The 27,708-nt window shown below is 37.4% G+C and overlaps 1 protein-coding gene across 3 annotated transcripts; it reads right to left on the bottom strand.

Annotated features, from left to right (window-relative positions):
* Positions 1 to 646: 646 nt before the first annotated feature.
* Positions 647 to 26,425, bottom strand: CDC7 (cell division cycle 7). 3 transcript variants are annotated; one of them, XM_023733418.1, is made up of 12 exons: positions 26,392 to 26,425; positions 25,569 to 25,759; positions 16,339 to 16,422; positions 14,330 to 14,465; positions 10,917 to 11,010; positions 10,689 to 10,831; positions 9,466 to 9,715; positions 8,751 to 8,846; positions 7,806 to 7,981; positions 6,900 to 6,982; positions 4,517 to 4,666; positions 647 to 1,041 (listed from the first exon to the last, which is right to left on the bottom strand). In XM_023733418.1, the coding sequence occupies exons 2-12, from the start codon at positions 25,681 to 25,683 to the stop codon at positions 647 to 649; spliced, it is 1,722 nt and encodes a 573-aa protein (XP_023589186.1). In that variant the 5' UTR covers positions 25,684 to 25,759; positions 26,392 to 26,425. The 3 variants fall into 3 exon arrangements, with proteins under 3 accessions (XP_023589186.1, XP_023589185.1, XP_023589187.1); XM_023733417.1 differs by lacking the exon at positions 26,392 to 26,425 and adding an exon at positions 25,909 to 26,184; XM_023733419.1 differs by lacking the exon at positions 26,392 to 26,425 and adding an exon at positions 25,909 to 26,184 and having other exon boundaries at positions 25,569 to 25,742.
* Between the last annotated feature and the right edge of the window lie 1,283 nt (positions 26,426 to 27,708).

Here is a 27,708-nt window from a genome sequence, read left to right as displayed (position 1 = left end):
CCATTCTTACAAAACCATGGCAATTCACACAAATGTGCTTTCATAAAATACTTTAAAATGGATAAATTCAATCTTAAGTGATATTTTGTCCCATGACCAATATTTTTCTACTCAATTTTTTTACTGTTCATGAAAAGATAAAACACTTACCTCTAGAAAGCAAATTATCTTCTTTACCTACAAATTGTTAGAGTACTAGCACCAAGTTGATTTTCCAAAAGTATACATAGCTCATAGCTCTATGAAACCAGTAAACTTAAGTTTTTTGATTCATTTAACCCCTATCACATCTATTAGTTTTAAGACTTGCACCCTGAACTCCTATGTACTAGGCTAAAACTGTTCCTTTTTCTGCATATGGCAGTGAAAAGTAATTAGGGAAACTAAAAATCTGATTTTATTCCAGTGGATTTAACTCAAAGATCACGTTGTTAGTCCAAAGAAGCATCCGAGGCATCTTCAATAACCTTTAATCTCCAGTAGTTTTTATATAAAACTGTGTATTTGAGAATCTGCCACAAGAGCAAATATTAAAATTTTAAGATGTTACCTACCCTAGTGTCTAATCAAGAATAGCTATTACAAAAACTCATGCCTCCCCCCACCCAACAATACGTAAGTGCGGACATTAAATGAACAACCATAATTACAAGCTCATATCTTTAAAAAACGGATGCAACAAAGCTCCTTCTGCAGTTATTCTTGAAGCTGGATTTAGATCTAGAAGTTTATCAAGCAGGTCGTATGCTTCATCAGGTACCTTATCCCAGCCTTCTAAATTGGTAGTATCCTCCTCAAAACAACTCCCACAGCCATTACTGTCTCCTTTATGCAATGAACTCCCTGAGCACTGTGCCTGAGAAGTATGTACGAGGTGAGCAGCCTTATGGTCAGCCGTCTCTGAAAAAGTTGGATCATGAGAACCAGGCCCTTGTATGTCACTTGTTAATTTGGTACTTTTAGAATCTATACCCCGGAGCCTCTCACAGAGTTTTCTTAAGTCTTGTGCTGGGACTTCTTTGCTACATAATATTGATTTACCTAAAAGAGAACAAAAACAAAAAACATGCACTTTATCATCATAACATTTGAATATGTCAGAAGGCTCTCCTCTGGTAAACAAGCAAGTCCAACCACGTGCTTTATGGACACATCTGCACTGGGTACAAGGAGATAGTGCACCACACGCTATATTTGTGTTTGAACATGTTAAAGGTCAAACAATAAAGTGGGTGACAGGAAGTAGAAAACAGTGATTTACTGAGCTGTGTCAGGAACTCACTTGACTATGCCACCTTCCTCAGCTTCATCTTATGCTTCTTTAATCTCTAACTGCCTGCAGCGCCCCACCCCTCAACCCGCATTTTTTCAGGCCTCTATGTCAAAGTTGGCTTATGTGGCTCCTGTCTTTGCCAAAGAGGCCCTGCGCCCATGTGCCCAGGACACTTTATCACCTCCCAGCTCAAGAATCATCTCTGTGAGGCCTCTGACACTCAGACTGAGTTGTTTTAAGCTTCTGTTGTAGATTTCTACTATTACTTTTCTATCCTGCACTGTAATTGATAAAATATATGTCTGTTTTGCCTAGGAGACTATGAGCTCTTTGGAGATAGGGACTGCTTATTTATATTTGAACGCCTAAAACCTAGACAATGCCTGGTACATACTGATGCTCAATTAATGTTTGTTGGACTGGACAAAACAGCATTATTCAGACTCTCTATGTCTCTGTTCAAATGTCACGTTCTCATAGATGCTGTCGCTGACCAATCTATCCAGAACAGCTGTGCCCTCTTCACTCTTCATAGCACTCATCTTTGCCTGATAGAATATATTTGTTCAGTCATCCCTACTAGAATTTAAGTGCTACGAGAACACAGACTCAGAATAGTACCTGGCACACATTAAATAAAAAAAAAAAAAAAAAACCAAACCCACTGCTGTCGAGTCAATTTCAACTCATAGCAACCCTCAGTAAATGTTTCTGAATGAATTAAATAAGTTAAGCACACAACTAGGCAATTGCCCATTATTTTTGCCTTATATTTCTTTTTTTAAACAGAAATGTGGCTCTAACCAATCAGTAGGCAGCATTAGGTTAATTTCTAGGGTATGTGGATTATCAACAAAGCAATGAATTTAACTTTGGATTATAAAAAGTTACCTTTATATATTCTGATCTAATTAGTGGACTGCTGTACTAACTCAGGGATGGGGAAGGTGGTGGGGGGGTGAGGCAGGGAAGGGTCAAAGGAAACAAATTACCAAAAACTAAGTTTGTTGAGGATACAATGTGCCAATCCTTTTTAACTTTTAAACCTATTCCTTCCGAAAGAAAGTCACAGCCAGAGGAGAAGAGTAATATAGCTTTATTCCATTAGGTTGCTCTGAAGTCATGCAATAATTTACACTGTAGGTTATAGCATCTCTTCAATCAATATAAAAAGCCTAATTATCTGTTAGTTTGATACTTTTATAGGGCCAAAGACAGGGTTCATTAAAAATATTCAGGGAAAATAATGTAAACTAAAAAAATTATCTTGTTACAGACTACTATGTGTCAGGAATTTTTTTTGGCTCAAGGTTTTTCTTTTAAATTTATCTGACAATTCAACAAGTACTTAATGACAACCTACTACGGGGCTGGTTCCAGGGGTTCAGGGCAGTAGGGCAGGTTAAGACACAAGGCAAGACAAGTACAAGTACTTGCTCTGCTAACCTCAGGTATGTCATTTCTTTGGATCATAAAGGGGAGACACTTATAGCCTGTGGTTGTTGAAATTTGCAGTCTTCTGTACTTAGCCCAAAATTATAGTAAGATCTGACTGAAATAACCACATAAGTCATACTGATTAAAACAGAGACACGTGCTATACAGTAATAACTTTTTTTTAAAATATGATTAACAGCATTATGATAATAAACTTCTAAAAGCCCTTGTCTGGTATCATGGTAGTTGCCCTGGGGAATTTTGTCAGAATTTGTACTTTTATTGTCGGCCTTCATTGTAATGCTGACTAGAGATGGGGGAGATTTAAACTCTTCAACAAAATGCCTTTGTGCTGGCTGATAAACTTCATGTTCATTAATGTCTCATAAAGTTATTCAATACTAAATGAAAGTTTTCTCAATTGAGAATAAAATATATTCCTGTAAGAATACCATTTCCAAGATACTTTTAATTCATGGTCATTTTCCCTTTACATGCATGGATTATTTTGGCCTACTGCTGGCAAACAAAATTTTCTTATAATAGGTATGAGAAGAAAGTCTATGGTGTAATCGTGGGTTGACTGTGCTACAGAAACATTTTCTGGTAAGCCTCTATCATGCGGCTTGCTTCACAACCACCACAAAGTCGTCCTGGTGGGTTACATGGCATTGGCGTGTAAGCAAGGGACGATCATTCTCCAGCAGTGATTCTTAACCAGAAGCAGTTCTTGGTCAAAATCACTTCTTTTTTTTTTTTTTCCAAATTAACAAGCCTGACCCTTCTCAAGATTATGTGTTTCTGAATCTCATTTTCCAGGAAGAAGCAGGGCAGGACAATCATATGTATTTCTTGAAGTTCCTCAGATAATTCTGAAATGTACCCCTGGTTAAGACTTACTGATCTTGGGGTTGGGCACAAGGCAGTCCAACCACTTATGAGCTAGGCTGACTGAACCTTTGTCCCAGAGAGGTGCTCCATATCATGTGGCAGCAAGCTGACTCAATGACATCCACTCTTTGGAAAGTATTAATTATAATTATGCTTGGAGAATAAACACATGAAGGGCATATGAGTTCAGGTTGTTGGCCAGAGCAAGGCTGAGATAATTCTCAGGTCCACTGTAAAGTACACTGCACATCCTAGTCTTGAGAAACAAGAACTCATGTGGCTAAGAAGATGACTTCCCATGTTCAATACATTCTTACACCAGTAAACACATTCTGTTCATCTCTCTTTTCTGCTATCCTAACCCTAAGGAACCTGACAACTAAAACACATTCTATTCTCTTCCCCATTGTCATCCTTTATACTGTATTGTATTTAACTGTTTACTTCTTGGTATAGACTAAAATCATTTAAGGCAGAGACGATTACATACTCAACACCAAGCGGGGCACCTGATGTTTAATGAATATACACTAAAAAAATTAAAACTTATTATTAAAAATATTCCTGCAATAATGTCAAACACAATTAAAGGGAGTTAAACACGATTTTATTCCTTAGTCTTTGAAGGTTATAAAGCTGAACTTTAAATAGTGGAGAAGTGCAGTACTTTGTGTTTGATAAGTTTAAAGGATTATATGTAGAGAATGAAGACAAATTTAAAGTGATGATAAACTGTTTTCTTACACAAATGCAAATTCATTTTCAACTAATTAAGAAACTTTCTACATAAGATTAGAACACTTCATGTACACAGAATATGTTTGTTTGTATACAGAATTTTGTAATAATTTACTAAGTTATTTGTAGAAGATAATCAAAGGCATTTGTTTTGGTCTGTAACATAAAACTGCTTACCAAAAGTCTTAGCAGCCCGGATAGTTTCCCTGGATCCACGAATTGTCATAATTTGAGCCAAAGCAGTTAAATCATCGCTTGCTTTATAAAATGGATATCGTCCACTAAGCAAAGAAAGGAATATGACACCTGCAGACCACATGTCAATTGCTGCAATAGAAAACAAACTTTTAAAATTCCCTTATCTATAATTTGATCATTTAAATCAGCAGTTCTCACTTTATTGTGTATTAGAATCACCTTGGGAGCCTTCAAAATTTCTGATGCCATTCCCAACTCCAAGTTCCTCAGATGATTTTAATGCAGTCAGGATTGAGAATCCTGATCTCTATCCTTAATATAGAATACAATGTTCTCTTTCTTAAGCAACATTTTGGTAAGTTTAAAAGAATATTTCATCATTAGAAAACACTAAGTAAATACACATTTTATAAGATTAAAGGAAATTCAAAAACAGCTATGTGCGCAAAACTCTGGGTGCTTCCCTAGAGTTAAACACTATAAGCAATAAGTTTTCATTTTAGTGAAAAGTATTGAACATTAGAAACTTCTTCAGTCACGCGCTAACTCCAACTATTGCTATAGAAACTCTAATCTCTATAATTCTGGCAGTTAAAATTAGGACCAGCTCAGTCTTCTGTAAAAAAAGCTCCTTTTTTCCCCTTCCTTTTGGGGACGTTCTCTCCTAGGTGTTGACCTCCCAGTATCATGAAATTATCTGCGTTATTCCTTTGGTCACAGTATCACCTGACCTTTTAGTTCCCTTTGTACCTTTAACTGCTCCTTCAATGTTTCTCCCCAGCCTTAAGTGCTGAGGCTCCCGAGGTTCCATCCTCTTCCTCTGTACACTCCCCAATTAGTCTCCATCCACTTCATGGCTTTAACTACCATGCGTATGATGATGACACGTAATTGTATTTCCAGCCCAGACACCTTCCCTGAGTTTCAGACTTACTTTTATTCTGCTGGTCATCTCTATCTGGATGTCCCACAAATATCCTAAACTAATTATGCTCCAAACCAACCTTACTTTTCCCTATAAACCAGTTCTTCCTCCTTTTATTTTCCATCTTGGTTACTGGTACTCATCTAAGTCCCCTGAGCTAGAAATGTGGTAAACATCCTAGATGCCTTTTCCTCCCACCACCCCTTACCCAAAATCCCACATCCAATTACCCATCAAGCTCTGCCTCTCCAATCCTTCACCTATCTTTCCATTCCTACTACCAACACCCTCATTTAGGCTTTTATCGTCTCCCACCTGGATCACTGCAGACCACCACTCTCCAAAATTTACACTCTCTAGACACCTGCCAGTATGATCCATCTAGAGTATAATATTGCCATCTCCTTCCCTTGAATAACTTTCCCATACTTACAGGCTACAGTCCAAGCTCTTTAAGAAGTGTGATCTGACCGTGTCTACCTCTTTCCAGGCTTAATTTTCACATTCCTGGTCTTGCATCTTCTAGCAACACTAAACTTTAATAGTTTCCTGCATCACTAGACCATGCTGTTTCTTGAGAGGAACTTGAGTTCCTCTGCTCATGCCTCAGTGCCAACCTCCCACCCCAATTTACATTCTCATCTCAGAGGTCTTCTCTTCCATGAACTTCTTTCCAGAATTGCTCAGGTTAGGTTAGTTAGACCTGACCCTAGAAAAGCTTAAAAGTTTATAAAAGTTTATCACTGTACTCAACAGGTTACCAAATTTGAGAGTGTATTCTGACTAGAGTGCAAGCAGACTGGCTCATTCATATTTGTATCATTAACAAGCAGAGTAAACACATATGTACTAAATATGTTTCCTTAAAGCCCATAATCCAAGTGAATAGCAGGAATCATCTATTCAATCAATAAGACATTTACTGGGTTCTGGTTACATGACCATTTTTAAATTATAGAAGACTTTTTTCTTTTTCAAAAATCTACTAATGCTATTATTATATTGTTTTCACCATCATGAAAAATAATATAGTCATACACACAACAATATTTGCATCACAGAAGACTTTTGATATATCAGGCAAACCAATGATATGCTCCAAGCCTTAAACAAGTTGGCAAAAACTACTAAATATAATTTTTTCCCCACAAAGTTGATGTTAACAAAATTCCTGGTAAGATCACCTTGTAAGTAGATACACAAAATGCAAGCTATAGAAAACAAATGTAAAAAAAAGTAACACTAATTTTAGTATTTTGAATTTTCATAAACAGCAATATCTCAAAAATGAGAATGCCACACTGCTAGAAATGCTTGCATAATTTAATTAAAAGTAGAAAAGCACAAACAGTAGTCATAATAGACAAAGATCAAGAAACAAAATATATCTTGGACAATCAAATTTGAATTGGGTTCTGTATTTCCAGTGCAGCATACCTGTAGTTTGATTGGGGCACTTGGTCAAGACCTCTGGTGCTCTGAATCCTGGTGTACCTGCCCTTGGGGCAACTTGTTGCCGTCTTATGATGAAGAAATAAGATTTTTCTAGTCATGTGAAAGTTTAACACTTAAGACTAACAAAATAAGTTTATTAAATTTATTAATTTAGTTCACAGTAAATTTTAACTTGACATCTATTTAAAGTTATTATAAAGCAAATGATAATCCAGTGTGCTGAATATCCTAGATTTTGTGTCCCGCCTCCCCCCACCATTAGTTCTCTGGTCTTATGCCAGAAAAGTTTTAAGGTAACTTCTAAGCATAAAAAGAGGAAGTAGATAATAAGAATCATAATAGAAAACTAAAATATAATAGGTATTCAGAGGTATAAAAAAATAATTTCTGTTTGGGGTGATTAATTACTGGTATACTTATTCACTTATGCACTTCAATTAATCAGAAAAGGCTTCATGAAAGCCAAATCTTGAAGGAGAGGGAGAAATTTATGAGGCAGAAAGTTGGAGGTGGGAGTGAGAGAGGAGCTCCATTATTTGGTTCTGTTTATTCCACACAGACAGGAATAAAGAAAAACAGAAAAGATTACATCAGTTAGAAAAATGTGAGATTGCATGGTTCCAAAAAAGCTATTTCCCCCTTTCAAAATTATCTGCATATAAGAGCAAATGTGTTTTCCAAAGAGCATATGCATGTCAAATGAACAACATATGAGAAAAGCTATGATTTGTCCTTCAAGGTACAGCTCCACATCAGTGCCTGTGTAGTTCACAGATTTGTCTTCCTCCTTTTCACTCAACTAAATCAACTGCCCACCAAAATCAATGCAATTTCTAACCTTGTCTTACAATATGCCGGTGATTTTACAGCACCATCAAAGCACATTACCTTGAAAGGCATATACTGCAAACTTTATCTGTTGCATAACAGTCGCAGGTTGGGTTAGCAGGGCAAGAAGTGGTAGTTTTCCTCATCCCACCGTTTATAACTTTGGTAGAAATAACCTTCTTTTTTGTTGCTAACCTTCTTGAGAATATATCCACAGTTTTTGACTGCTTCATAAGCTGCAAAAGAAAAGTCATTATTTTCTATTTTCATGATATTTAACATGATGTCTTTAAATGCTGGTATGGCAAAAACCAGTAGCGAAAGCGTAACTTTTAAAGCTGCTAGATGTGCTATATGATTGTAAAAAAAACAGTTGTCTATTAAAATTTTAAGGTCTTTCTCAGTGGTTTTTCTGTGGAATAAACTTACTTTAAAATTTACTAATTAGTCCTAATTTGGTAAATAGTTGACTTATACTTTATTAGAACTTTTCCTGATACATTTACAGGAGTATAAAACAGTTCTAGTGTCTAACTCCATTTCAGAACTGTAGACTGCACAATTACACTGGCTAAAATCAGAGTTTTAATTTGTTGCTCATGCTGTCTAGCTGTTATAAAATATTTAAGAACATCTACCACTGATGACAATTTAACTTTACAAACATTTTTGTGCAATTAACTGTGTGTCAGAACTGTGTTAGGTGTTGGGAGCTCACATTCTAGCCAATAATGAGAGAACAGGCCTTAATATTCTAAATGTTTCTCTAGGGAAAGAGCAACAATAGTAAGCTAACCAAAAATGATGAAAAATTCTACCACAATTCAGGAAAGAGCTGGAGAAAATAAAAAGTTTTGACTCAGTGCTCAAAGAAATTATACCCTGTGCCAAAGCAAAACTCTATTTTTTAAAAATTGCTGCTAATAAATGCTAACCTAATCATTACCTAAATGGTCTTCAGGGTATGACTGACTGATCATTGCACTATTAAGCTACATTACTTACTTTCACTGCAGGGCTCTCATGTGAAATGGAGCTGTGTATATTGAAATTTCTTTCTCCAAAAACAGAGCGCTGGACAGAAAGGCCTACAGATCCCTCCTACAATACCAACAAAAACAAGGAAAATAAGGATTATATCTGTAACACTTTCTGCCAGCTGTACTCTGCCATAGTTTTGAAAGAGTTAAGTGACATAAAACAAAACCAGCTGCATCCAAGTCATTTTCAGGCACCAAAACACTTCTGTGAAAGGAGAAAATAGTCTAGACAGAACTCTTAACACCCATACAATGTTATCACAGTCCACAAATATACATACCTAAAAAAAATTAAACAAACGACCTGCATGAATGTTACATTTTGCTGTGCAGCTAAAATGGAGATAGACACTTCAGAATTTTTCCCCTATAACTAATGCTTCTTTTTGAAAAGGATATTTAATCTGAACTTTATAACATGCAGGGAAAATATATTATTTTCCTATTTGTCATATAATGTAATTTTGGGACACACAGTAACAAAGACACTCTAAATCTACCAAGTTAATTTGTTTTAAAATAGTAAGCAAAATGATTTAGTACAAATCTTTGTGAAAATCTAATCAACTGAACACACATAACAAATGTAAAAAAAGTTTCTTAATTGCATATATTATCCTAGTATTATATCACCCTCTGTTGGAAGAAACAGTACACTTCAGAAATACAAAAGGCAGAACCTTTCCATCTTTTCCTTGTTTAATCTGCATTTGTGCACTTGTGTAGGGCCTTTTAACAGACGTTTTTGTGGTGGGCTGCTGATCCAGCTCTTTAGGCACTGGGCCACTCAATGAAATCTTGTTTCCTGTGATTATGTGGGACTTATTTTGTGAAGAACTTTCCTGTTGAGCCTCAGACTGGACAAATTTAAGAAGCTCTATTTTCGTATCATGAGTTCCTTGGGCCAAACCAAAGTCTACCAAGGCGTACCTAAGAAACAAAATTAAGCAATTTTACTTCTGTGTAACAAAGATTTAGTAACATCATAATACTCTCAAACCGTATTCACACAGAAATTGTAATTCTGGGGGGGATCAATTAAGAAATTTATCAGATTCCTGAAAAAAGAAAAGGAAAATAAGTTTTCCAGACAAAGTAAGCATCTCATAGCTAACTACAGGGTCACTATGAGTCAGAACTGACTAGATGGCAATGGTGTGGTTTTTTGGTTTTAGGGTTAAAATTATGGGAAGATGCATTCCAATCAATCAATCAGTCCATCAGCCAATAAATCTTTTCTTTTTCCAATGATCTGCTACTCGCAAGTCAGAAGAGGAATGCAAGCACAATCCTTTGCTCTCTGGTGGTGGCAGAGACGGCACCACAGCATGTAAGTTCTAATTAAAAAGCTTGAAAGAAAATAAACTAAAATCATGGTTTTAAAATCTAATTAAAGAAAGTAGAAAAAATAAAAGTCAAAAAAATAAGTTATAGTTCTATTCTTATCATTACTCAACATCAGCGATCCACTGTATAAACAGCAATATTTAAGTAATTTTCAATTTATAATACCTATATGCATATAAACAGCATAAAAATATACATAAAAACAGAACTTCAGTGCTGGAACAGAAAAGTGGCTATCATGTGGTTCAATCTCATTTACTAGAAAAGAAAAACAAAGCTCAGAGATAAAAGACATGTATAAGGTCAAGTAGAACTAGACCCTTTCTACAACTCCTTTTAGCTCAGTGAATTTCCACTGAATCACAGTATGTCACATGATATATGTATATTGCTTTAATAATACAATTTTGTTTTCTCACTGCATTTCCCTTCCCCAATCACGGTGAAAATTTGAAATAAATAATTTGTCCATGGAGATTACAGTATGTTCTATGAGTAAGACATGGATCCCTCAGTCTTCAAGTGTAAATATTTTCTGGTAACTTTTCATACTTACCTTTTCAGGCGCCTATTATATAAAAAATTGCTGGGCTTAACATCACGGTGAACAATACCAAACTGATGAATGCGTTTCAAAGCTTTGAACAGATTAAACATATATTCCCGTACTTCTTGAAAAGAAAGAGAATTCAAAATGTCCTAAAATAAAGTTATGAATGAGGTCATAAAATTGTTTTCAATTAAATATTTAGGTAATAAAAAATCAAGAAATATTCAAACCTACCAAAAAGGACTCATGCTCCAGATATGGCATAGCAATAACCACATGATCATTTTTCCTAAAGCAATATTTTACTCCCATGACATTGTCTTGCCCCCTAGTGGAAAAATGCAAAACGAACTTTAGAGAAAAGGTCAAAGGAATTGAAACTTTATTCCTGTTTTTTTTTTTTCAAAACATAATTTTAGCAATACACAAATAATGCTAGAAAACTAAGTTAAAATCATCATCATATTAACATATATGCATATTTAACTGACTTGTTTTAGGAGACAGTTTTCTTAAAAAAAAAAGCACCAGTTATTAAGGTTACTACAATAATTCAAGTATGAAATAATTATAGTTTTAACTGGGGACATGGTAGTATGAAACGAAAAGGATGAATAACAAGAATGAATTATCAGGACATAGTAGCAGGTAAGATGATAATGGTAATAAATACATTTAAAAAAACAGTAATTGCTAGCATTTATTAAGCATTCACTATATGCCAAACTCTGTTCTCAAGACTTCATATGTATTAACAAATTTACTTAACCTTCAGAACAACCTATGAGGTAGGTGCTATTACCCTATCCCCCCTTTACAGATGAGGAAATTGAGGCACAGAGAGGTTAAGGAACTCCCCAAGGTCACTAAACTAGTAAGTCAGAGCCAGAATTTGAATCCTGGCTGTTTGCTCCAGATCCACGCTCTTAACCACTATGCTGCACAGCCTCATAAATAATGAGGAAAATGGGGTAAAATTATTTTCATGGATTTGAGCCTGAGAGAGTAAAAGAATGAGGATAACAACAAAATAAGTAGAGAAACCAGGAAAAAAAGTATCTAAACCAAAAACTCATCATTTTGTTAGAGATACCTAGATATGGGATTAAAGTTTAAGTGAAAAGCTGGGTGAGAAGTCAGTGTGAGTACGTGCACAGAAGTGATACCTAAAACTGTGAAAATGAGTAGACGAAAGAAAAAACTGTGCCTTGGTAAAAGTCTCAAGCTGGACAGAAAAATAAGGAAAAAGGGACAGAAAGCGGAGATAAGGATATCACCAAAGTGAGATGTTTTAAAAGAAAGGGTGATCAACACGGGGGTCAAAGAGATTAAGGACTGAGGGAAGGCTTTTGGTTTGGTAAACAGGAATTATCTGGTAATTTTTCAGAGAGCAATTTAAGTGGAAAGGAAGAGGCAAAACAAAATTTCCGAAGGGAAAACAGGATACAATGGAAGCAAAGCATAAAGACAATTTGCCTGAAATCCCTGGCAAGGGGAAGAAGAAAAAACACTACGGGAGCTAGAAGGGCAGCAAGATCAGATGAAGACTCACTGTAGCACGTACTTTTCTGAGGCACAGGGAAAGGAAAAGTGGTAGAGGGAGACACTGAAAGTGTGGGAAAAGGAAGGAGTGACCTTAGTTGAGAGGACTAGAATGGATGTAATCAAGCCTTAGAGAGGCTGCCATCTCATCATCCCATCTTCTATAATAAACAGAGGGGTGGAACAATGAAATTAGTTCATTCATTCATTCAATAAATACTTTGTGGGTACTGTTATTTGTCAGGCACTATGTTAATCATTTGGAATGCAATGGTGAATAAAATTAATACGATTTCTGCCCTCATGGAGTTTATTATCTAGTGGACGATACAGATAATAATCAAAGTAACAAATGATGGCAAATTAGGATAAGGATTTTGAAAGAAATCAAAAGGTGCCATGGCAATGAAAAATAGGAGGGGTCCAATTTAATTCAGAGAAGACCACTTTGAAGCCGTGCTACTTTTACTCAGATCAGAAAGATGAGTCAGCACACAAAACTAGGGTGGGGTCTTCCAAATGGGAAAACAGCACGTGCAGTGGGCTCCATGGTAAGAAAGCTCGAGACAAATTTGAGGAACTAAAGAAACTGGACAGCGAGAGAGCTGGGAAGACTGGCGTGAGATCAGGTAGGGAGAGACCGAGAGGCAAGCAAGCCCTTGGTTAAACACAAACTTAAAAGGTCATGATACGGTTTAGGGTTTTCCCCTGCCCCAAGTACAGTGGTAAACCACTGAACGATTTTAAGTGGTAGAACTAATATTACCCAATTTATGTTACACATATACATTTATATTTTAAAGATCACTTTGGCTGCTGCGTGAAGATGAAATTGGAGGGAAGAAGAGAAGTGGTCTAGGCTTGGACTGAGGTAGCACTATGCAGTGGAGATAAAAAGAAATGGCTGGGTTTTTAGATATATTTTGGAGGCAGAACGGCCAGGACTTGGCAATTGATGTGGCTTAGGAGAGAAATGGAGAACTGATTCCTAGGTTCTTGGTTTGAACAACTGGGCAACTTGGTGGTGCCATTTGCTAAGATGGGTAAATGAAAGAACAGGTTACAGGGTTTTTCAGGCAGAAGAGTGGAATAACAATTTCATTTTGGACGATTAGGTTTTGAGATGTTTGAAATGTCAAATGGGCAGGTGAATATACACAAATCTGTAGTTAAGTGGTCTGAGGACAGATATATACTTTCGGAGATCCTTATTACATATTTGAAGCCATGTGGAAATGCATGATACTACCTAGGCAAGAGTACAGAGAAAGCAAGCTGAGGATCAAGCATTGAGGAACTCCAACATTCAGGGGTCAGGTAGAAGAGCAAAAGCTGGCAAAGGATACTGAAGATGAAAGTCCAAATGAGGCAGGAAGAAAACCAAGAGGGTGTGGCAAAAGACAATGGTTGAAGTCAATTATGGTGAATGCTGCTGAGAGTTCATGTGAATAGGAACTGGTAAAATGGCAGTTGCAGGTGACTCTAACTAAGGTAGTTTAACTTTACCCTAGAGGAGAGCAGCCACAATGATTGTGTAGTGAAAAGGAGGTGTGGAAGTGGAAACAATACGTGCAGACAATTTTTGAAAAGTCTGGCTGTGAAAGGGAGCAAAGAAATGATGGGGCAGCTGGAAGAGGGAGGGCACTTCAAGGAGGATGAGGGATACTAGATCATGTCCATATGTTGATAGGAATGACTCATGAAAGAGACCAACGAGAAGGACATGCCAGATGATTGTTGTTTTCAGTAAAATATGAGATGAGGATGTTAATAATAATTGGGGAGACATGAAATATGAGTTCTCCACACTTTATGTTAAATTTAGACCATGGAAGCCAAAGCTTATGATCTGGCAGGAAGGTTACAAGAAGTGGTAAAACAACACAAAGTCAAGCTGAGCCTCTAGGGAAATCCACTCTAACAGAATCAATATAAAGTTAACTAATCGTTCCAGGGTTAGAGGAAACGTGCTAGCAAATTGCAAACATCTGACTGAAGGATATGTTTAATTCAGGGACAATCTCATCATCTCTGATAAGCATCCACTTAAAAATCTTATAAATTATATACAGCTAGTTCAATTCAAGGATCTTTAAATTGCCTACCCAGCCACTGTAAGGCACTGAAGTTCAGCGGCAATTCTTACAGGATGACTTGTCGGAATTAAGTGTTTCAGAGCAATTTTCTCTTCAGGTCCTACTTGTAACTGTGCTGTGGCCAAATAAACAGAGCTGAAAGTGCCTGTAAAACAATTTATTACATTTTTCAGTATTTGATTTTTTAAAATGTTAATGAACCAATGCTAAAATAGATCCTAAAAGCTGTTTGAAACCCACAAAATCAACACAATCTATCGTTAATAGTTTAATGACATTGAACATAAGAGCAAATACATCTGTAAATAAATTCTTTAATTTTTAATACATTCTTAACTGTCCTCAGTTCAACATCTGTAGAAAAAAAATAAATATACCAAACCCATTGCTGTCGAGTCAATTCTGACTCACAGAGACCCTAGAGGGCAGAGCAGAATTGCCCCCATAGGGTTTCCAAGGCTGTAATCTTTATGGAAACAGATTGCCACATCTTTCTCCCGTGGAGCAGCTGGTAGGTTCCAGCTGCCAACCTTTCAGTTAGCAATCAAATGCTTAACCAGTATGCCACCAGGGCTCCTTAACATCTGTAGAGGGTACATTAATTTGCCAACACTCCACAGTAAAACTGTTTGACTGGGTTAGCATTAAATATTTCCATGGTCATGACCTATTCTAGTAAGTATTCTTCTATAATATTATCATTTGAACTTTCTTAAGATCAGGGTCCCAGTCTGTTAGAACTATAAATCTTACAGGGGAAAAGAAAAAACCTGCAAAAACACGTGTGCCTTTAAATTTAACATTAAACTAAATGGAAAAAATTAAAATTTGGTGGTCAATTAAGTTTGATAAATACTGATTACAACAAATTAAATAGACTGCTTTACTATAAAATTTTCAGAGCCTTTAATGTGCTAAAAAAAAACAAAAACCCAAACCCGTTGTTGTCGAGTTGATTCCGACTCATAGCGACCCTATAGTAGGACAGAGTAAAACTGCCCCCATAGGGTTTCCAACGAGTGGCTGGTGGATTTGAATTGCTGACCTTTTGGTTAGCAGCCAAGCACTTAACCACTGCGCCACCCAGGGCTCCTTAATCTGCTAAGTACATCCTAAATAACCAAGAGGGAGCTGTAACATGCTACATTTCCCAAACTTAGTCTTAAAATATCCTCCCTGCGAAACAGCTGTCAGTTTGTTGGGGAGGGGGGCACTAGTGTTCTCCAGAACAACGCTTGTGAATGCTAACTTAAAGAGAAATAAAATTATAAAGATCTGCTCCTTCCATCAGCTGTGTTACAATCCCGAATCATCTCATTTTATAATTTCTCTATCCCCACTGACCAAGCCTTTTCGTATCTGACAGTTTTTACTTTAAAAAGAAAGTAACCAAGTAAGTGGAAGTTTTTACTATTCAGGCATTTTTCAGCGTAGTCACCAAAAAGTTCTATCATCTTTTACTTTGTCATTTCCTTTGTACCCGCGTGCCAAATTCACCCTTCAATCAATCAATACGACTGCTCATCTCTCAATGGTATTTATGTTAATATTAACCATTCTATAAATATTATACCACTCTCATTGTTTTGCCATCTTAGGCTTCATATATATATATATTTTTTTTTTTTCATATATGTTTTAGTGTACTATTCCACCTAACTGCAATGAATAAAGAGGGAAAAAGATTTGACTTCCTTGATCAAACTGCCCCGTTTGAATCTTAAAGTTTTCATTTTAAATAATTACTAATTACCATAAATACTCTAGAATTAGTATATTAATACTTTTAATAACATAATAAAGTAGGACTGCCCATTTTATTGTAAATATTCCTTCATTCATTACAGGAAAACAGAAAAGCTGTTAACACAATTACTAATATAGCCAGAGTCTTAATATTTTAGTAAGAATAAGGGATACATTTTTCAGTAAGAAATAATAATAAAAATCAAGATCATACCAGGAAAACTGTAAGGAGAAAAAGCTTGTAAAGACAATAAAATATGTCTCAAAATTACCTTCTCCAATTTTGTCCTTAATCTCAAACACATTACCAAGCTGTGGTACAGCTTCATAAAGCTTCTCAATATCTTTTTTAACACCTATTAAGGAAACAAGAATTTATAGTTATAATTAACGAGTGTATAATTCATAGTTTAAGTTTAAAAAAACTTGATGAAATGAATACTTGAACATGACAAATTACAAATGAAGTTTTAATAAACCTTGAAACCATGACAAGAATTAAAACCCCATACAGCTGCTGTAACTCACGCCCTCCTCTTGAACTGATAAACAAAATTGATAGTCCCAGTATTAACGTACACAAAATTACTGCTACAGGTAGCTCCCGACTTATGATGTATTCAAGTTATGACAAACCACACTTATGGCGGTCAGTATACCTGGAATACTGCATCTTCCTGGGAGGAAATTATGAGAAAATGCATGCAGAGGTATGGAAAAAAATGTTGAGTTACATGAACACACTCCAAGCATTTGATCATGATAATATGATGGAAGTTGATGAGTGGGAAAAATCATCCATATGGCAAGAGGGCTGAATTTAGAACTTGGTATCACCAATGTGGAACACTTCATAGATTATGAAGAAGGGGAACTGACAGACCAGGACAATGAAGTTTGAAGAGGAAAGAAATGCTGAAGAAGAAATAAAGAGGAAGAGGAAGGAAAAAAGTTATCAAAAAAAATTTTACAGTAAAAGGATTAGCTGGAGTTTTTTCTAAACTAATTCAGGGGCTTCAGTTGCTTGAAAACACAGACCCAAATGCTGATCGCTTTGCTAAAGTCAATAGGCAGATTCAGGAAGCTTTCAGTGAGATGTTACAAAATACAGTATGAAGAAAAAAAGAAAAGAATCATACAGACAACTCTCACTAATTTTCTGACTAGAAACACCATCCCCTTTCCCAGGGATAATTCAGATGATCCAGAACCTTTCACCAGCGGAGTTATTACCACAACTGACAAAACACCAATGTTATCAAACTCTTCTTCATCATTGGAGTAAATGTTTATGATCTGTGTATTTTTTTATGTATGAATGTATTAACATGTATCTGTAAGTTTATATGTAATGTTTCCAACCCCTAAAGACAAAGATCAGACTTATAAACATACTTATAATAAAAGGCCATAATAATGAAAACTGGAAAAAAAAAATGAGGTATTCAACTTATGTCAGAACTGACTTACTATGGAGTCACTGTAAGTCAGAACCCTGTGGTAACATAAAATAAATGTCTAAAATAAAAAATAATGACAACAACAAATGCTGGAAAGGATGTGGAGAAACTGGATCACTCAACACATGGCTACTGGGAATATAAAATGGAACAGCCATTCTGAAAAAGGGTTTGGCAGTTTCTTAAAAACAATAAACAAGCAACTACCGTATGACCCAGCAATTGCAGTTGTGGGCACTTATCCCAGAGAAATGAAAACCTGTGTTTTACACAGAAACCTGTATATGAACGTTCACAGCAGCTTTATTCATAATAGCCAAAACTAGAAATAACCCAGAAATCCTTCAATGGGTAAATGGTTAAATAAACTGCTTACATCCATACCATGGAATACTACCGAGCAGTAAAAAGAAACCAACTATTGACACATACAACCACCTGCATGAATCTCGAGAGAATTAATCCCAGTAAAAAAAGGAAATCCTGAAAAGTTACATGATGTATACTTTTATTTATATAACACTCTTGAAATGACAAAATTACAGAAATGAAGAACAAATTAGCCAGGGTTTAAGGAAGGGGTAGGGGCAGGAGGGAAGCAAGTGTGGCTATAAGGGCAACATGAGGAATCCCTGAGGTGATGGAAATGTTCTGTATCTTGACTGTACCGATCTCAACTACATACCAACAGATAAACTGTCATTAAATAGAATACAACACAATGAAGAAGATTAAAAAAAAAAGAAAAACTGAACAATTTGTGCTGCAATCACTAGATGGCATAAAGACACAATGTAATTTTCTTCAAAACTACTTCCTTTCCCAAAAGGTACAAAATCGTATACGCTTGGAAAAGTTTTATGTATTGACTATTCACAGTATACCCTCAGAGAGGTCTACTAAAGCTCTCAGAAATGTTAAAAAAAAAATGTATACACACACACACACACACACACACACACACATATATAAATTACCAATAATACCCTCTATCCTTAACAGGAGCTAAATTGCTACTTTCAAATAAATATAAGCTTGCTACAAAATAAGAGGAAGCAATAATACAAACTGCAATAAACTTACTGGATAGAAAAGAGAGCTACATACATAAGAATCTTCAGATTTTATTATAATATCTAAGTCAAGCATCCACTACTTTATCACAATACTACTCTGCATAGCGAAACAGCTTAAGACATTTTTAAAGCACTTTACATGTATTATCCTGTCAGATCTTCACAAAAGTACTATGATATTGGCAGAACAGGACTTATTATCCTGATTTTTCAGATAAGAAATACTATTCAAGGTAGTCAAATCATTTTCCTAATTCCACAGAGGTACTGCCGGTAAGTCTACAAACTCATTCATGTAACAAACACCATGTTTTTAAAAATGCTCAGCAGTGGGCATACCAAAAATGAAGAAATCTGGCACACCTTTTAGGAGCTTAATCTAGTAGAGGCAACAGATATTAAAAGCTCATAATGAGATAACTATAATAACAGAGGGTAAATGAACTCCTCTGGAGTGGGAAGCTGCCTTCAGCTGATAACCAAACTGCCTTCTGCAGTATTCACCACTTAGAAAAGGTGGAAGAATACATTTTAGGAAAAAGAAACTAGGTATGCAAAGGCATGGAAAAGGAAAAAGACATGCATTATTTGGGAGAGATGAAGTTCAGTGTGGCTGGGGGAGAGAAATGCAGAATACAAGTGAAAGCCATGGAAGGTTTTTAAGCAGGAAAATGATAAGTGGGGAGGGTGGACTTAAAGGAGAGGAGGAACATCGAAAGCTGGAGATCAAATAAGAGACTACTATGAAGATCTAGCTCAGTGTTCTGTCCTCTATATCAACCTATCTAAGGAAATGGGAAGGGTTTGGGAAATAAAAGAATGTACTTAAATTACTCTTACCTTCCTACATACTTCATAGGTGGGCTAGAGAAGCTTTATGGATTTCAATATAAAATTATGACCACTAGTTTTGGAGACGCAAGCCTAGGTTAGAATCTTGGCCCCACTATTTACCTGCTGGTATAACTTTCCTTTAGCACACTGTGTGAACCTTAGTTCCTGTCTTAGTGTGCTGCTATACCAGAAATACAAGTGGATGGTTTTAACAAAGAGAAATTTAGTCTCTCACAGTTTAGGAGGCTAGAAGTCCTAATTCACGGTGCCTGCTCCAGGTGAAGGCCTTCTCCCTCTGTTGGCTCTGGGGGAACAGCCATGTCATCAATCTTCCCAGTCTAGGAGCTTCTAAGCACAGGAACCAGGGGTCCAAAGGATGTGCTATTCTGCTGGCTCTTGTTTCCAGGTGGTATGAGGTCCCCATCTCTATGCTCATTTCTCTCTTTTACATCTCAAAAGAGATTGACTTAAGACACAACCTAACCCTGTAGATTGAGTCCTGCCTTATGAATATAACTGCCTCTAATCCTGCCTCATTAACATCATAGAGGTAGGATTTACAACACACAGGAAAATCACATCAGATGACAAAAACGGTGGACAATCACATAATACCGGGAATCATGGCCTAGCCAAGTTGACACGTATTTGTAGGAGACACAACTCAATCCATAACAGTTCTCCAACTATAGAAAAGGGGTAGTAATAGTACCTATGGCACTGAGATACTGCGAGGATTAAATGAAATAATATACATAAGTGAAGCTTTTAAGACAATGCCTGGCATACAGTATTAGAAAAAAGACAGTGGTAATTATTATTGTTGAAGTTATTATTATTCCTTTAGGGCTCTTGCGCTTATTCTCTTTGCTTGAAATGCTGTTCCCTCAAATCTTCATGTGGTGGCTCAATGTCACAGTCTCCTCTGACATCCTACTTAACTAGTACTCTTCCCATTGCTCACATTACCCTGGTTTATTGTCTTCAGAGTACGTAACCACTATCAAATTATTCTGTTTATTTTTCATTTGCTCACTGTCTCCTCCCACTAGAATACAAGCTCCACCAGTACCAGTTCTTGGTATAATTCACTGCAGTACATTCAACTCCTAGTTAAAACAATGCCTGGTACATTTGTTGAACAAATGAATTATTATCATCATTACAGGCATTCAGAGATAGCTGTACAAAAAGCAAAAGGTCAGCAATTACAACAGAGTGAAGCCAAAGATTGTATCACCGACCTCATTATCAGCTACCAAACGACCTCTGGAAGTCAACAGTAAAAGTGGCTTTCAAGGAGTCAGTTGCCACCAACCAAAACCAAACCCATTATTGTTGAGTCGATTCCAACTCACAGCGACCCTACAGGACAGAGCAGAATTGACCCATACAGTTTCCAAGGAGCACCTGGTAGATTTGAACTGCTGACCTTTTGGTTAGCAGGGATAGCTCTTTTCCATAGTTGCCACAGTCAATTACAATTTTTCCTGATGAGTGTCAATTTTAAACAGTTTCAAATTCCACAGTGTCACAGGAAAGCCATCAAGAACGGGTACTAAAATGATATGCTGAATTTGGTATTAGATTCCTTTGATTCTAAGACAATTTTAACAACTCAGAAATTGGGATGCATCTTATAATTGCTGTTGGACTTCGTCAAAATTTACAAGAAAACTTGGGAAGAAAATCCAGGAGAACATACAGGAGCATTCACTTAATCTTTAAGAACCAAATGTCGGCAGAGACGAGCAGTGGAGATGGAGAAGAAGATATCAAATGCAGGCCAGCTCCACATAACTGGGCTCTTTTTTAAGAGCCTATCAACAAAGGTCCTGGTGGCTCAGTGGTTAACAGCTTGGCTGCTAACCAAAAGGTCAGCAGTTTGAATCCACCAGCCACTCCTTGGAAACTCTATGGGGCAGTTCTACCCTGTCCTACAGGGTCACTATGAGTTAGAAACAACTCAACAAAGGTTTATTTTTTTTTTAATGGATTCTTCAAAGAAATTGTGGATCACTAAGTACAGAGGAGGAGTCCTGGTGGCTCAAGGTGAAGCACGCGGCTGCTAACCGAAAGGTCAGGAGTTCTAGCCCACAAGCTTCTCTGTGGGAGAAAGATGTGGAAGTCAGCTTCCATAAAGATTACAGCCTTGGAAACCCTATGGGGCAGCTCTACTCTGTCCTGTAGGGTCGCTATGAAAGGATCGACTCGACGGTAATAGGTTTGGTTTTTAAGTACAGAAGACAATATTGTGGTGGTGGGGAGGTAGGATATCAGAGTCTGAGTACAAAAAGTGATTCAGAAGACAGAGACCCTAAATGTGTATTTTCCTTTTTATCTACGTACTAGAGATACAGCAGTTAGGCAGCATTTCTGAGCAGTACATAAAATGAAAGTTTTTAAGAACACTATTTGTAGTCTTTTTATTACTAAATGTATTTATTGAAGTATTTCTATGCATGTCTTAATGTGTGATTAATAATACTGAAAGCTTTACAGTAGGATGGTACAGAGCCACTCTGTCTGCTACTTTCACGTGGCTATTTTAATTATTTTAAATTCAATAAAATTAAAAATTCATTTCTTTAGTCACACCAGCTATAATATATGTGACAGTATAGATATAGAAACATTTCCATTATCACAGAAAGTTCTATTGGGAAACAAAGATAAAGTCTGGAATCCAAACATCTAGATTCAACTCCTGTTACTACCATTAACCACATAAATCCTCTGTTTCCTAACCTGCGAAACAAACGGGTTGGACTAGATGAACTTTACGGTCCCTTCCTACTACAATAGCCTATGATTTTCCTGTGATTTCCATACTTTGGCACGTCTCTTTGCGTAACGATGAGCTGGCAGTTAAGAATACGGATGCTGGTTAATTGTTAGAAATCTACAGAAAGAAAATACATGTAATAAGAAAATATTGTAATGCACAAGCCATGTGTGTGACTGTTTAAGTTTAATGTGCTTCCACTCACCGCTACTCATTTACTATATACTCACCCATCTTTACAGAACACAAGATATGTTTATATTAAGGTTTCTTGTCACTGCAGAGCAATTGTGACATTTAACAGTAAAACTTCCTGGCAACCAAAGTGTACGTGATAGCCTCAAATTCTAAAGTGGGAGATGACAGGATAGCAGCAAAGAGCATTCATGTCAAAAGCTGCCAAATACTACCAACGGCAGAGGCAGATAAATACGTACTTTGAGCGTTTGAGGGAAGACGCTGAAAAGTCTAACCTAGGCAAGTTAAAGATTTATTTAAATGCCCATGTTTTATACAAGAGACTCAAGGCTTCTATTTTGAAATTTTATGCAAATTTTGTCTTTTGCTTTATAATATATCCAAATTGAACCACAGACCTTTCGGTTAACAGCGGAGAGCTTAACCACTACCTCAACAGGGCTCCTTCGTATGTATACATAGGAAGACTAAAGGACTACAACAAAATGTCAACAGTGGCAATATTTGGAATAGGGTTATAGATAATTATTTTCTTATTTTGGCTTCTACATGCTTTCTAAATTTTCTTCAATAAGGATGTATAATTTTTATAAGGAAAAACAGGTTATAAAACTATCCTGAAAAAAAGGACCATGCTATTCATTATCCATTACTCCAGGTATTGTGTTATACCCTTACATTAAATCATTCATTCAAATATTTTTGAGTACCTACCATGTGCAGGACTGTTAGGTTCTGAGAACACAAAGATATGTAAAACACGTCCCACCATACAAGAGTTAGTCCATCAAGGGAAAGTATATAAAAAATTAGATCATGAGACAGTTAAATGCCTAGACTTCATCAGCTTTATTCCTTATGGAACCTATGGTTGAGTTATATTTTTTGATAAAAACCTTAGCCTTTATTAAGGGTCATATAAAAAAGAACCATGTGAATCAAATTTCAGCATATTTTATAAATTATCAAAGACACTATGTATAATGGTAGTCAACGTTCCTTTACATAAAGGCCACAACTTTTGAAATGTGGGATAAAATTCGTCCCACTCTTTATTTCCCAGCAGATTTTCAGAAGAATATTAGAATAGGAGCATTCTCCTGAACATAATACTAGAACCAAATCAGATTCATCCTTCGCACCCTGCCTAGCGCACAATGTAAGTCAGTAGCTATGGGAGATACTGTCTTCAAGGAGCTTATAGTATAAATTGAAGAGATTCAAAATACAAGAATAACACAAGGCAATACATGATGATGTGTCAAATGATTAATAAGGGAAAGCTAAATTGTGAAATACAGGTAATCTCAAAAAATGGAAGAGGAATAGCATCCATTAAACTGGACGGAACTGGCATTTTAAGATTACTCTAGTACCAGTGTACAAGATGAACTGGAGTGTAGAAAGGAAACGATAGCAGGCAGTTTAGGTAAGAAACTTCGCTACAATTCAGGAGCAATGCGATAAGGGAATGAATTAATGTGGTGGCAGTGGGAATGGAGCGGCAACGCTATACACATTAAAAAGGAAGATAAAGTTCGGTAACTGGATTAGGAAGCAAATACAAAGCATTAACTCCATGACAATTCTAAAGTTTTGAGCACAGGTAACTGGGATTCATCACCAAAATTAGGGAGACCAGGAAAGGTACTCATCTTGAGACCAAAGATGAGTTTTCTTTTAGTCAGGAAGCATAAGTATACACCAGGCATGGACAAAGGGCCAAAATTAATAGGCTCTGGACAAACACTAAATTCGCTTAAAAGAAAGATGGAAAAGATTTAGCTACCTTTAAAGGAAAAAAAAGAGTTAACTGGAACTCCTCCATTTAACAAATATTTACTGAATGCCTACTATGTCTCAGGTACTGTGCTAAACCAGGAATGAAGGCACACATTTTCGTGTTCAAGAGCAGATATTGTTTGACCCTCTCCTCATCCCAAGGTGTGGGATAAATGCAAACAACGCTTCACGATGCACACTGAGATATGTTGTTGTTAGCTGCCATGAGAGATTAATGGAGAACTGTCTCCCAACATGTACAAGGTGTTCAATAAAAATGATGTTTAACAGGTTTAGTAACAGAAATATTTAGATCAGACCATAAATTTTTTTTCCCCACCAAAGCACTCTGAGTGGCGGGAGAGAAGCAAACAAATGTATCACCTGGAATGCATTTTTATCAAAATGGATTAACAATCATGTAAATTATACTGTATTTTCAAATAAAATCTAGGATTGTTGTTAGCTGACATAGAATCAATCCCCAACTTACGGAGGCCCACAGAACAAATGCTGCCCAGTCCTGTGACATCCCTGTGACTGATTACAGATCAGAATGTTGTGAATGAAAGGGTTTTCCTTGGCTGATTTTCTGAAGTAGGCTTTTCTTCCTAGTCTGTTTTAGTCTGGAAGTTCTGCTGAAACCTGTTCAGCATTATAGCAACATGCAAGCATCCACTGACAGACGAATGGTGGCTGCACACGTGGTGCAATCGAATCAGGGTCTCTTGCAGGGAAGGCAAGAATTCTACCAACGAACCACCACTGGGGGGTTGGGGGGAGGTCCAAAGATATGGTGCTTTATTATTGCTACAAACATTTCATGTATTTGTGTCCGTGAATTCTGCCTTTGAATACTTCAGTAAAGATCCCTCCAGTGTCAGGGTTAACACAATATAGCGAGAAGAGATAAGAACATAGCTGTAGGAGAAGACAAATTCTAGACTGGGCATTAACAAACTTCGTGTTGTTAGGCAGTCACTGATGTTTAGACTTTGGAGCCCTGGTGGTGCAGTCGTTAAGGGCTCGCCTGCTAACCAAAAGGTCATCCACCAGCGGCTCCTTGGAAACCCTATGGGGCAGTTCTCTGTCCTATTGGGTCACTGTGAGTCGGAAAAGACTCCAGTGGCAACAGGTTACTGTTCAGACTTTAGCAACTTCATCTCTAAAGCGACAAGGCTGGATTACAATCCTCTTCCTAAACTGCAATCTAATCCTAAATCTAGATCTTATAAAGCTTTACTGATTCGTAAACTGTTCCTACATAACCATACAACTCACTTGGAAGATTCAAGTTATTTTTTTTTAAAGCAATTGAAAATTCAGAATTGTCACCTCTAAGTACATCTCTGGAATGAAACACGTACCTCCAAGTTTAAAATTCTGCTCATCTTTTTTTAACGAGCCATCAGCCTGAAGCCGGTTACACGGGTGAGAAAAGGCCATTGGCTCATCCATCTGAATCCCCAAAGACACCTCCATCACACAACAGGGATGCAAAGTACCAGCTAAGGGGTCATCTCCAAGGAGGAACAAAGCAGCTGTGAAAATAAGAATGCTGGGGAAGATAAGTTTAAATCACTCACTGAAGCAAGTACTAAAAAAATGCCACTGTCCCAAAGGGACAAACATTTTAAAAGCACCATATGTTCAAATCCCCAAAGGAAAGAAAACTGAACCATTTCTAAGGATTCCATTTGCTTTTACCTTCACCTTCTAGCAATTCCGGCAGCGGGCTGAAGGGAGAATGTCTACTCGGGGGACATCAGCAGCTGGTGGCGATGGGAAGGGTAGTGGGGGGCTGCTGGCGTTTAGGTGTTCGTGCGTGAGAGGGTGCGCGGAGCGGTTTGACCTGAAGGAGGAAATCGTGTGACCACTGAGACGGAACGCCAGGAAGCTCGTACAGGGACCCACGCGAGTTGGCAGAGAATACGGCCACGAGCCACGAGCGGCGGGCGGAGGAAGGGAAAGGGCAATGAATGGACATTAACCCGCCGCGAGCTCAATGGGGCAGGATCTTCCTCTCAGAGACCGCGCGGGATGCTTAGTGCGCAGACGCGCGATTTTCCCGCCGCAGGTCAGCGAAATCAGAACGCGTGGGGGTGGGGGATACTGCACTGCGACAAGACCAGTCACGAATTCCGAATTCATTTCTAGTCCCTCAAAAAGAACAAACCGTCAGAAACTCACGGTTTAAGGGAGTACGACTTCCGTGGCTCCCCAGATGCCTGGGTCGCCGGCTCCAATTGCTCCCCCTTAGCGAGTCGGCCAAACGCCCCTGCGCAACACTACCGCCTCGCCGCTTCAATTGCGCATGAGCACTAGAAAGCACTAGGCGCTTGCGTAACAGGGTTACGTTTTTTACCCAAGGCGGTTGCTGGCTAGTGCCTAGCCAGAAGAGCGGTTATAGAAATAAAATCTGAGACTAATCCTTTACGAGAAAGTAGAGTGAACTATTACGTTAAAGGCTCAAAACTATTTTCAGGAAAGACTATAATTCAGAGAAAGGAAAGCCTCAGTCCCTGGAGTCTTGAGACATTTCTCCATACTGTAGCCACACAAGGCATTGGGCAGCCTGGTTTAAGGGCACGCACTTTGTCTCCCTTTTTTCCTTTCCATTGAGTGCCCTGCCTCTCAGATAAAAACACACAAACACAAAATACCAGTTGCTGATTGTTTATGACTATTCACAGAAATGAGTACAGTGGCATTCGTTCAGTATTTATTGAGCACTTGAATATGAGGCAGGCAGGTGAATAAGAAACAAAAGTCGACACTTTATGAGGCTAAATTCTAGTGAGGCGGTGACAAACAAATGAATAAATGAACAAGATTCTTTTAGATAGTGGTTAGTGTCCCCGAGGAAATAAAAGAGAAGGAGCAAGAGCAGTTTTAGAGATGTAGTTAAGGCAGAAAGTTTAGTGTTTTGGAGAAAGAAAGATGTTCTTGAGGTTTGTTTCTTTGTTTGGTTGGTTTTTTTTTTGGCTGGGGGAGTGGTGGAGAACAGCAGAGAATGATCTAGTAGAGAAAGAAATTGTTGATGCGGGAGAAACGGAATACCGACAGGAATGAAGTTGTCAAGGAGGGTGAAGGGATGGATTCAAAGCACATGGAAGGGGATGTACCTTTGAAAAGAATCCAGGTTCCCATCCTTTTAACAGGAGGAAAAGACAGAAGGATTCTGATGCAGGTGATTTGTGTATGTGTTGGAGAATAATTTTCTACCTGATCGCATCGGTTTTCTTAATGAAATAGCTCAGAGGAAGGCAGGAAGGGGTATTAGAAGTTGGAGGAGTGAGAAAAAGTTCTGAAGTATCTTCTGAGTGAGAACGAACTGGGAGAAAGATTGTGATATTGGCATTAGGGTTCTCAAGTAACTTTCAGGCCAAGAAAATGCAGGCATGGAAAAGGATAGGTGGATTTAACTAAGGATGAGTATCGCCCAGAGAGAGAGGCAAGTGAGGAAGTGATTGTAATGATGCATCAGGGAATCTTTGGGAGGCTCGG

The sequence above is a fragment of the Trichechus manatus genome, unplaced genomic scaffold, assembly GCF_000243295.1.
Source record: "Trichechus manatus latirostris isolate Lorelei unplaced genomic scaffold, TriManLat1.0 scaffold00058, whole genome shotgun sequence".
Classification (NCBI taxonomy): Eukaryota; Metazoa; Chordata; class Mammalia; order Sirenia; family Trichechidae; genus Trichechus; species Trichechus manatus.
The sequence above is the reverse complement of the archived record's forward strand: the minus strand, read 5'-3'. Positions and strand labels throughout refer to the sequence as shown.

Excerpts from the sequence above, each read along its gene's own strand:
- CDC7 (XM_023733418.1), bottom strand. The coding sequence starts at position 25,683 with ATGGAGGTGTCTTTGGGGATTCAGATGGATGAGCCAATGGCCTTTTCT. Across the intron at positions 11,011-14,329 it reads CAGTGCCTTACAGTGGCTGG|GGGGCAAGACAATGTCATGG; the intron begins GTAGGCAATTTA and ends TTTTTCCACTAG. Across the intron at positions 8,847-9,465 it reads AACAAGGAAAAGATGGAAAG|GAGGGATCTGTAGGCCTTTC; the intron begins GTTCTGCCTTTT and ends TTGGTATTGTAG.